Source organism: Hyla sarda, chromosome 3 (genome assembly GCF_029499605.1).
Source record: "Hyla sarda isolate aHylSar1 chromosome 3, aHylSar1.hap1, whole genome shotgun sequence".
Taxonomy (NCBI): Eukaryota; Metazoa; Chordata; class Amphibia; order Anura; family Hylidae; genus Hyla; species Hyla sarda.
The window spans coordinates 29,944,989-29,957,849 of NC_079191.1; the positions used below are offsets into that span (position 1 = coordinate 29,944,989).

Here is a 12,861-nt window from a genome sequence, read left to right on the forward strand (position 1 = left end):
GTATATATAATGTGAGGGGTGGACTCACTTATGGGAGATACTGTATATATAATGTGAGGGGTGGAGTCACTTATGGGATATACTGTATATATAATGTGAGGGGTGGACTCACTTATGGGATATACTGTATATATAATGTGAGGGGTGGACTCACTTATGGGATATACTGTATATATAATGTGAGGGGTGGAGTCACTTATGGGATATACTGTATATATAATGTGAGGGGTGGACTCACTTATGGGATATACTGTATATATAATGTGAGGGGTGGACTCACTTATGGGATATACTGTATATATAATGTGAGGGGTGGAGTCACTTATGGGATATACTGTATATATAATGTGAGGGGTGGACTCACTTATGGGAGATACTGTATATATAATGTGAGGGGTGGACTCACTTATGGGAGATACTGTATATATAATGTGAGGGGTGGACTCACTTAATGGAGATACTGTATATAATGTGAGGGGTGGAGTCACTATGGGATATACTGTATATAATTTGAGGGGTGGACTCACTTATGGAAGATACTGTATATATAATGTGAGGGGTGGAGTCACTTATGGGAGATACTGTATATAATGTGAGGGGTGGACTCACTTATGGGAGATACTATATATATAATGTGAGGGGTGGACTCACTTATGGGAGATACTGTATATAATGTGAGGGGTGGACTCACTTATGGGATATACTGTATATATAATGTGAGGGGTGGAGTCACTTATGGGATATACTGTATATATAATGTGAGGGGTGGAGTCACTTATGGGATATACTGTATATATAATGTGAGGGGTGGACTCACTTATGGGAGATACTGTATATATAATGTGAGGGGTGGACTCACTTATGGGAGATACTGTATATATAATGTAAGGGGTGGACTCACTTAATGGAGATACTGTATATAATGTGAGGGGTGGAGTCACTATGGGATATACTGTATATAATTTGAGGGGTGGACTCACTTATGGGAGATACTGTATATATAATGTGAGGGGTGGACTCACTTATGGGAGATACTGTATATATAATGTGAGGGGTGGACTCACTTATGGGATATACTGTATATATAATGTGAGGGGTTGACTCACTTATGGGATATACTGTATATATAATGTGAGGGGTGGAGTCACTTATGGGAGATACTGTATATATAATGTGAGGGGTGGACTCACTTATGGGAGATACTGTATATAATGTGAGGGGTGGACTCTCTTATGTGATATACTGTATATATAATGTGAGGGGTGGACTCTCTTATGGGAGATACTGTATATAATGTGAGGGGTGGAGTCACTTATGGGATATACTGTATATATAATGTGAGGGGTGGACTCACTTATGGGATATACTGTATATATAATGTGAGGGGTGGACTCACTTATGGGAGATACTGTATATATAATGTGAGGGGTGGACTCACTTATGGGAGATACTGTATATATAATGTGAGGGGTGGACTCACTTATGGGATATACTGTATATATAATGTGAGGGGTGGAGTCACTTATGGGAGATACTGTATATAATTTGAGGGGTGGACTCACTTATGGGTGATACTGTATATATAATGTGAGGGGTGGACTCACTTATGGGAGATACTGTATATATAATGTGAGGGGTGGACTCACTTATGGGAGATACTGTATATAATGTGAGGGGTGGACTCACTTATGGGAGATACTGTATATATAATGTGGAGGGGTGGACTCACTTATGGGAGACACTGTATATATAATGTGAGGGGTGGAGTCACTTATGGGAGATACTGTATATATAATGTGAGGGGTGGACTCACTTATGGGAGATACTGTATATATAATGTGAGGGGTGGACTCACTTAATGGAGATACTGTATATAATGTGAGGGGTGGAGTCACTATGGGATATACTGTATATAATTTGAGGGGTGGACTCACTTATGGGAGATACTGTATATATAATGTGAGGGGTGGAGTCACTTATGGGAGATACTGTATATAATGTGAGGGGTGGACTCACTTATGGGAGATACTATATATATAATGTGAGGGGTGGACTCACTTATGGGAGATACTGTATATAATGTGAGGGGTGGACTCACTTATGGGATATACTGTATATATAATGTGAGGGGTGGAGTCACTTGTGGGATATACTGTATATATAATGTGAGGGGTGGAGTCACTTATGGGATATACTGTATATATAATGTGAGGGGTGGACTCACTTATGGGAGATACTGTATATATAATGTGAGGGGTGGACTCACTTAATGGAGATACTGTATATAATGTGAGGGGTGGAGTCACTATGGGATATACTGTATATAATTTGAGGGGTGGACTCACTTATGGGAGATACTGTATATATAATGTGAGGGGTGGACTCACTTATGGGATATACTGTATATATAATGTGAGGGGTGGACTCACTTATGGGATATACTGTATATATAATGTGAGGGGTGGAGTCAATTATGGGATATACTGTATATATAATGTGAGGGGTGGACTCACTTATGGGAGATACTGTATATATAATGTGAGGGGTGGACTCACTTATGGGAGATACTGTATATATAATGTGAGGGGTGGACTCACTTATGGGATATACTGTATATAATGTGAGGGGTGGAGTCACTATGGGATATACTGTATATAATTTGAGGGGTGGACTCACTTATGGGAGATACTGTATATATAATGTGAGGGGTGGAGTCACTTATGGGAGATACTCTATATAATGTGAGGGGTGGACTCACTTATGGGAGATACTATATATATAATGTGAGGGGTGGAGTCACTTATGAGATATAATGTATATATAATGTGAGGGGTGGACTCACTTATGGAATATACTGTATATATAATGTGAGGGGTGGACTCACTTATGGGAGATACTGTATATATAATGTGAGGGGTGGACTCACTTATAGGATATACTGTATATATAATGTGAGGAGTGGACTCACTTATGGGAGATACTGTATATAATGTGAGGGGTGGAGTCACTTATGGGATATACTGTATATATAATGTGAAGGGTGGACTCACTTATGGGATATACTGTATATATAATGTGAGGGGTGGACTCACTTATGGGATATACTGTATATAATGTGAGGGGTGGACTCACTTATGGGAGATACTGTATATATAATGTGAGGGGTGGAGTCACTTATGGGAGATACTGTATATAATTTGAGGGGTGGACTCACTTATGGGTGATACTGTATATATAATGTGAGGGGTGGACTCACTTATGGGATATACTGTATATAATGTGAGGGGTGGAATCACTTATGGGATATACTGTATATAATGTGAGGGGTGGAGTCACTTATGGGAGATACTGTATATATAATGTGAGGGGTGGACTCATTTATGGGATATACTGTATATATAATGTGAGGGGTGGACTCACTTATGGGAGATACTGTATATATAATGTGAGGGGTGGACTCACTTATGGGAGATACTGTATATATAATGTGAGAGGTGGACTCACTTATGGGAGATACTGTATATAGTGTGAGGGGTGGAGTCACTTATGGGAGATACTGTATATAATGTGAGGGGTGGACTCACTTATGGGATATACTGTATATATAATGTGAGGGGTGGACTCTCTTATGGGATATACTGTATATACAATGTGAGGGGTGGAGTCACTTATGGGAGATACTGTATATATAATGTGAGGGGTGGACTCACTTATGGGAGATACTGTATATATAATGTGAGGGGTGGACTCACTTATGGGAGATACTGTATATATAATGTGAGGGGTGGACTCACTTATGGGAGATACTGTATATATAATGTGAGGGGTGGGCTCAATTATGGGAGATACTGTATATATAATGTGAGGGGTGGAGTCACTTATGGGAGATACTGTATATATAATGTGAGGGGTGGACTCACTTATGGGATATACTGTATATATAATGTGAGGGGTGGACTCACTTATGGGATATACTGTATATATAATGTGAGGGGTGGAGTCACTTATGGGATATACTGTATATATAATGTGAGGGGTGGACTCACTTATGGGAGATACTGTATATAATGTGAGGGGTGGACTCACTTATGGGATATACTGTATATAATGTGAGGGGTGGAGTCACTTATGGGAGATACTGTATATATAATGTGAGGGGTGGAGTCACTTATGGGAGATACTGTATATATAATGTGAGGGGTGGAGTCACTTATGGTATATACTGTATATAATGTGAGGGGTGGAGTCACTTATGTGATATACTGTAGGGAAATATTGACTTATTTGTATATAATGTATCGGTTGTGTTGTTTTTCCCCTATATCAATCCATACACTATACCAGGTTCTCACCTATCATCATGCAGTACAGTGGTTTGTGGACATATAACCACCCCGGGAGGTGTTAGTAACAAGCACAGACACAGTAACAATTCCATCCATTGCTTTCTTTTTATTCACTTAAAAAAAAGAAAAAAAATGTTTAACAGATTTTTTTCTTAATCTTCCTCAGGATTTGAATGTGAAAGTAAAGACTCGGCAGATTTGATGTAATTTCAGTTTTGCAGGTCATGAGGCTGCGCATCCCTCCTTTATATCCTTGTTACAACACTCTGTGACCTCATTGTATTCGCTGTGTTTGGTCTTGTGTGTGAACAAGGCTTATCTGAAAAGAGGAGTGAAAGAAAAAAACAATGTATTTTTGTACACATCTCTTTTACAGATCGTACAGAGCTGAAAGTGAAAGTGAAAGTGAAAAATTCAACAAAAAGTTTGGTTTTGACATGTGCTTCACCAATGGCCCACAAAGGGGATATAACAGTCCCAGAGCCCCAGAATCCCTATATTATTCTAAAAAATAAAAACAAAACAAAAGAAATGTGCGCTCTCGTGTAGTACGCTTCGGTAATAAAGCTAAACGCCCGACAAAAAGCTCCTTACCGGATCGTGTTGCCCTGAGGGTGCAGCACCTGAGGAGGCATGCCATTTAAAGGGGTACTCCACTGGAAAACATTTTTATCATCAACTGGTGGCAGAAATTTAAACAGATTTCTAAATTACTTCTATTTAAAAATCTTAACCCTTCCAGTACTCATCAGCTGCTGTATACAACAGAGGAAGTTCTTTTCTTTTTGAACTTCCTTGTCTGACCACAGTGCTCTCTGTTGACACCTCTGTCCATTTTTGGAACTGTCCAGAGTAGGAGCAAATCCCCATAGCAAACCTATCCTGCTCGGGACAGTTCCTGACATGGACAGAGGTGTCAGCAGAGAGCACTGTGGTTAGACAGAAAGGAAATTCAAAAAGAAAACAACTTCCCGTGGACCATACAGCAGCTGATAAGTACTGGAAGGATTAAGATTTTTAAATAGAAGTCATTTACAAATCTGTTTAACTTTCTGGCGCCAGTTGATTTAAAAAAAAAAAAAATGTTTTCCAGTGGATCACCCCATTAATGCAGGTCACACCTGGATCCACCTCGGAATCCCGTCAAGAACAGTGTAGAAAGGCTCTAGGCATTGCAAAAGAAAAGACTGATATTGGGCGTTTTTTTCGTGATGAAAATTAATATCCTAGATGGGTGTGAAGACTGTTTTGTTAGCAATGATTTTTGAATTCGTACAGAATTCTTCGTCAGGCCATGCAGGCGAGCCTGCTTGGCCTGACGAAGAATTCTGTACAAATTCGAAACGCATTGCTAATAAAACAGTCTTCATACATATTTTGTATATTAATTTAATGCCAGTGGATCGCACCCGCCAATGGAATGCACCCGCTGATCAGTGTTCGTTCCCACTGCTTATGAATAAACTGCACAGAATATGATCTGAGTGAGTTCCGCTTTCTTCTCTGTAAGCTACCAGCGACCAACATTGCTCGCTGACCGACGGTGGTCCACTGAGCCCTGTTGGATCAGCACCTGGATGGAAGCAAAAGACCATTTACACAGCGGTCTCCTGCTCTTGTAGTACATTACATAAATAGTGTAGGTAATGTAAGTACAGGAGCGTAGCCTTACACTGCAGGTCGCGTGATGATGTCCATGCTAGAGAAGTCCTGGACAGCCCCAGAGGAGGCAGATATCCCAGCCTCAGCACAGGAGCGGTGGAAAGGTGAGTGGATTTTTTTGAGGAGCTATTGAGGGCATTACCTACTTAGGGGAATTTTCTCCTACCTACTGGGGGCCCGACTTTTGGGAGCACTACCTACTGGTGGCATGATCTACCTTGGGGCACTACTTTCTAAGGGAATTACCTAACTTAGAGCATTGCCTATGACGTACTGGGGGCATTACCTATTAAGAGGCATTGCCTACTACCTACTGAGGGGCATTATCTACCTGGGGGCACTACCTATCGAGGGGCATTAACTACCTTGCGACAATACCTCCTACTGGGGGCAGTATGGGGAAAATATTCCTCTTTGTATACTGGTACTATTGGCAATATTTGTCTCAGCATACAGGATTTGGACAGTAACAGTATGATGGTGATATGTATGGTGATAATATTCCTCCTTGTATTCTGGTATTATTGGTAATATTGGTCTCAGTATTCAGGATTTGGTCAATAAAGGTATGATGGTAATATGTATGGTAATAATATTCCTCCTTGTATACTGGTATTATTGGTAATATTGGTCTCAGTATACAGGATTTGGCTAGTAACAGTATGATGGTATGTGTATGGTGATAATATTCCTCCTTGTATAGAGGTATTATTAGTAATATTGGTCTCAGTATATAGGATTTGGTGAGTAACAGTATGATGGTAATATGTATGGTAATAATATTCCTCCTTGTATACTGGTATTATTAGTATCATTGGTCTCAGTATACAGGATTTGGTCAGTAACAGTATGATGGTAATATGTATGGTTATAATATTCCTCCTTGTATACTGTATTATTGGTAATATTGGTCTCAGTATACAGGATTTGGTCAGTAACAGTATGATGGTAATATGTATGGTGATAATATTCCTCTTTGTGTATTGGCATTATTGTAACTATTGGTCTCAGTACACAGGATTTGGTTAGTAACAGTATGATGGCAATACGTATGGTGATAATATTCCTCTTTGTATACTGGTACTATTGGTAATATTTGTCTCGGTGTACAGGATTTGGACAGTAACAGTATGATGGTGATATGTATGGTGATAATATTCCTCTTTGTGTATTGGTAATATTGGCCTCAGTACACATGATTAGGTTAGTAACAGTATGATGGCAATATGAATGGTGATAATATTCATCTTTGTATACTGGAACTATTGGTAATATTTGTCTCAGTATACAGGATTTGGACAGTAACAGTATGATGGTGATATGCATGGTGATAATATTCCTCCTTGTATACTGGTATTATTGGTAATATTGGTCTCAGTATACAGGATTTGTCAGTAACAGTATGATGGTAATATGTATGGTGATAATATCCCTCCTTGTATACTGATATTATTGGTAATATTTATCTCAGTATACAGGATTTGGTCAGTAACAGTATGATGGTTATATGCATGGTGATAATATTCCTCTTTGTATACTGGTATTATTGGTAATATTCTACCACAAGACAAAATGATATACCAAAAAGTGTACCCCCACTATTCATGTATAGTTAGAAAACACACTTTATTACAATTTTCACATAGATATTAAAGCAGACAAAAAAACTTAAAAACCATCTAAAAAGGCCCAAAGGCAACTACACAACATGGTGGACCCCCCTGAAAAAGGGGAGACCATTCCCGGGGCACCTGCTTAATCAAAACATAGCTATTGCAATAGTCCCAATAGCCCCAAAATATCCAATCACAAAGTAAGTAAAGTGCAAGTCACATATAAAGCTTTCCTCAGTTTAAAGATAAGGTTAAAGGGTTACTAGGGCGATAAGACATCTCATCCCCTATCCAAAGGATAGGGGATAAGATGCCTGATCGTGGGGGTATCGCCGTTGGGGACCCCCCTGATCTTTCACACAGCCCCCTGTTATCATCAGCCCCCGGAGCATGTTCGCTCACGGGGCCGGAGTATTGTGACATCACGGCTCTGCCCCCGTGTGACATCACACTCTGCCCCCTCAATGCAAGCCTATATTAGGGGGAGTGACAGCTTTATATACTGTATACAACTTAATTAGATTAATGAGTCACAGGAGGAGATATACCTGGTGGTCCGTGGAGACATTCACACTTGCAGTCCAGGACGCCAACAAGCGAACGCTTCCACATCCGGGTGCTCCCCTATTCACATTCATTCTAATTCAATAATCACACACATGCGCACATCACTACACACGCCGGTCTGTCATCATTCATCAGCACATGCACTATACCCACTTGTGCGCTGCGTTTAGACTACTCACACCATTGACTGCGCATTAGCTCTTTAGTGTGCCTACATATCACAAGTTGCGTTCTCATATGCGCTGCGCTTTCGGCTCTCATACCATTATCTAATGCACATGCGTCCTTGCAGCCATGTCTCTATATCCACAATTCTTACAACCCAAATAATAACTTACATATAGTATAAATGTAGTATATTAGATTTACCATACAACCTTATCATATCAAAATGGCAATTCCCTCACTTATATGAAAAATAGACCGTGTATGATTAGAGAAACCTATGAGGATATTGTCCGAACAAAAGAAGGACACCTCACATGTATATACCTCATCATATTTACCTATATATATATAGAAAAAGCAGGAAAGCAGCATTCCAGGAGAAAAAAGAGGTGCACAGGGGCCTTCTGTGTCAGGTCCAGGTTGGGGACCCCTCCAAACACAAAGCAAAAATGAACAGTGGCACACCAAGTGTCAAAAAAGAAAGGTGGTTTATTCAAAAAAACGTGTTGGGCAACGTTTCAGCTGGCTCACCAAGCCATGTTCAAGGCTTGAAAATGACTGGGTGAGCCAGCTGAACCGTTGCCCAACACGTTTTTTTGAATAAATCACCTTTTTTTTTGACACTGTTCATTTTTGCATATATATTATAGAGAGAGAGAGAGAGAGAGAGAGAGAGAGGAGAGAGAGATTAAGGTGATAAGCAGCACTTCCGAGAGGGTAGGTATGGTGCAAGCAGTCTCTGAGACCCTGGTCTTGGGTCCAATTCATGCAGCAAAGGAAAGGATGACCGCAGCACTCGGTAGTAGTGAAAATTCTAAAAAGTGGCTTTATTCCAAAAGCAAACAGAAGCGACGTTTCGGTGTTCTCACAACACCATTCTCAAGCTAAATAACAGTGATCATGTCCATATATATATAGAGGGTGAAGCAAATCAATCTTAATTACAAACATTTACAAATATTATGTAAACATTCATAAAGTGCTAGTGCATACAGTGCATCACAATAGTATTAAGGGATGTACAATAGTCATCCAAGTACAAGTGAGTGATATTAAAAACATTTCTATGCAGATCTTATACATAGGTAAAACAGAGAATGGTATAGAATATAAAATCCATAAAGTATGTAAACACACACATTAAATACCATAAGGATTCAGGGCAGGTGTGTGGCGTCACTCACCGAGGAAGCGTGTCCCGAGTATAGCAGGTGTCATGGCGGCGAACGCCGGTGTAGAGGTGCAGCAAGTGTCATGGCGACAGACGCCAGTATGTGTATAAATAAAGTTGTAAAGGAACGGACCAATCACCACTAGTTGTAATGAATCACATGACCATCGGTGTAGTATCAATGTATCGGCCGGGTGCGCATGCGCACCACTGCAAACCATAAAATGGTGGCCATCTTGAAATATTGCAATACTTAGTAAGTTGTTGGCAAAGCGCTGATCAGCGCAGTATCCATATTAGGAAGATAACATAGCTAGGTCCGTGGTTTTATCCCCACTCATCCGTAATGTAGCAGTCATACTGGGCACATATATCTCACCCACCAGGGGATCCCAAAGTCCGCCACCCGATCCTTTCGGACCCGGAGGGGACAGCCCGGTCGCATGTCACAGGGCCACTAAGGGTCCCAGACACTAACACCGGGGGGAGCCCTGGTCCCTGGGATACCAATACCTGGACGAGAGTGCCACACAGTCGCAAAATGCACAGACGCAGGGGAACTATTATCGTGTCCACAGAGTTTATTATAAACCAACACCGATAAAAAAAAGGATGCCCCAGCACAAGATATAGGGGCACAAGGATGCCCCTATTTCAAGATGGCCACCATTTTATGGTTTGCAGTGGTGCGCATGCGCACCCGGCCGATACATTGACACTACACCGATGGTCATGTGATTCATTAGAACTAGTGGTGATTGGTCCGTTCCTTTACAACTTTATTTATTCACATACTGGCGTCTGTCGCCATGACACTTGCTGCACCTCTACACCGGCGTTCACCGCCATGACACCTGCTACACTCGGGACACGCTTCCTCGGTGAGTGACGCCACACACCTGCCCTGAATCCTTATGGTATTTAATGTGTTTGTTTACATACTTTATGGATTTTATATTCTATACCATTCTCTGTTTTACCTATGTATAAGATCTGCATAGAGATGTTTTTAATATCACTCACTTGTACTTGGATGACTATTGTACATCCATTAATACTATTGTGATGCACTGTATGCACTAGCACTTTATGAATGTTTACATAATATTTGTAATTGTTTGTAATTAAGATCGATTTGCTTCACCCTCTATATATATCTGGACATGATCACTGTTATTTAGCTTGAGAATGAGTAACTGGAGAAATAGTGCATGCATTATTTCTTTCGTTCATTCTCCCGTCACAAAATAACGGCCGTTATTAATAACTGGCGATAACGGGTTAAAACGACTATTAGAAAAATCCCATAGACTATAATGGGATTTTCTAACGGCCGTTTAGCAGCCGATTTCCAGGGTTTTTATAACGGTCGTTTATAACAGAGATATTTTTATAGTGTGAAAGCAGCCTAACTTAATAGGGGCAAGTTGTGCCCACATAGTTGTTGTCGGCCCTGTTTGCAAATTGCTTCCCCCATTATAGTTGTAGGCCCGTCTGAGAGGGACCCGAGCCTACAACAACTATAAGGGGGCAACTATTAACAGAGGGGCCCACTCATATGGAGCTCGCATATAGTTTGGGTAGGCCCCTCTGTTAATAGTTGCTTTTATTGCATAATCCCTAATGGACACAGTGCATAAGTATACGCCCTGCAACCATTTTTGCAATTTAAAGCATGCTCAATAACTGCGAGTGTTTCATACCCAGTGGGTCCAGTGCTATCAGCAGCAGGGTCCCATGGCTAATGGCTGACATTGCCGATTGGATCACCAGGTATCTACTCCTGTGACTCATTCATCTAATTAAGCTGTATACAGCATATAATGCGGAACCTGTGTAACACAACACCCCTGAGGAAGTTGCCGATGGGCAATGGAACGCGTGTGGTCCAGGAGATCACCTGCGAGGTTATCCTTCATCTGTTGTCAATAGCCCTACTTTCCCAGTAACATACATATTATCCCTAATTTACTAAGAATGGAGTGTTTATCTTGGAGTGATTTCAGGTTTACTCAGAGTATTTTTCTCCCTGATTTACTAATCTGTCGCCCGTCTCTATTTTTTTCTGTTGCAGTCAAGTTATCTGTCGCCTTATGTTTTTTTTTGTATCGCATGGTGTTATTAAGCAGGGGAGCAGGCGGCATGTTCCTCCCCAGCCATATACAGTGTGCTTTTACTTTTATTTTTAATTTCCCCTCCGGGAGCCTTGAATGGCCGGTGCTGAGGAGCCATTCAGGGCTCCCGGCGGGGTTTTCAAATAGAAGCGCTGCGGTGGGGAAAGATATATAGAATTGCAGGGGGGGATGTATATATCTGCCCCCCCCCCCACAGTTTCTATATATCTTGCCCCCTGCTGGGCTATAAGTCTTGTCCCCTGGCAGCGTATGTGTATATATACATTCCCCCCGGCAGCGCATGTGTATATATACATTCCCCCCACAGCGCATGTATATACATATATTCCCCTGCAGCACTATCATATGCCCCCCGCAGCGTATATATATTATATATTCCTCCTGCAGAGCTATCATATGGCCCCCGCAGCGCATGTGTGTGTGTGTATATGTATATATATATATATATATATATATATATATATATATATATGCCCCCCGGCAGCGCTATGATTAACAAGCATTCTAGTAGCAGCGCATCTGGCCGGGAAGCCGGCTGCCTGATGCGCTGCTTAAAGAATACTTGTCATTCATAGCACTGTGGTGGCATATGTGTATAGATGTGCTGTGGATAACGCAATATGTCTGGCCCCCACATCGCTTCTATAACCATATGCTTCTGCAGCGCTAGGAATGACAAGTATTCTTTAAGCAGTGCATCGGGCAGCCGGCTTCCCGGCCAAATGCGCTGCTAATAGAATGCTTGTCAATCATAGCGCTGCCGGGAGCTTATGATTGCGCTGCGGGGAGATATATATATATATATATATTATATTATATTAGGAATGTCCCGATACCATTTTTTTTTAAGACCGAGTACGAGTACCGATACTTTCATTCTATTACTCACCGATACCAAGTACGAGTACTTATATTTTAAAGGGAATCTGACACCAGGGTGACCCGGTTTCTGGCGCTGCTTACCGTGCTGATATGAAGGTCCTTGTTGTGTACAATGGAGGCGGCTGCTGTAGTATGAACCAAGTTTCTCTCTTCTCCATTGGACAGAACAGGGAATTTGCATTGGCGGTGAGACCGATGACCACGTGGTAAGCAGCGGTAGAAACTGCATGCACTATCTACATATAAATTCAAGTTAGTGCAGGTGACTGCTGTAAGATTGTCTTTAATAGTAGGGAGTATCCCCTTGCAGACATTAG

General features: G+C 41.1%; 1 protein-coding gene across 9 annotated transcripts in view; it reads right to left on the reverse strand.

The window, feature by feature from the left end:
* Nucleotides 1–4,440: 4,440 nt before the first annotated feature.
* LOC130360520 (cysteine-rich venom protein ENH2-like) overlaps nt 4,441–12,861 on the reverse strand; it is a 75,295-nt gene continuing 66,874 nt past the window's right edge. For all 9 annotated transcript variants that reach the window (XM_056563025.1, XM_056563030.1, XM_056563029.1 and 6 more), the window contains one exon: nt 4,441–4,665. In XM_056563025.1, coding sequence (XP_056419000.1) covers nt 4,662–4,665 — 4 coding nt within the window. In that variant the 3' untranslated portion in view covers nt 4,441–4,661. The remainder of the gene's footprint in view (nt 4,666–12,861) is intronic.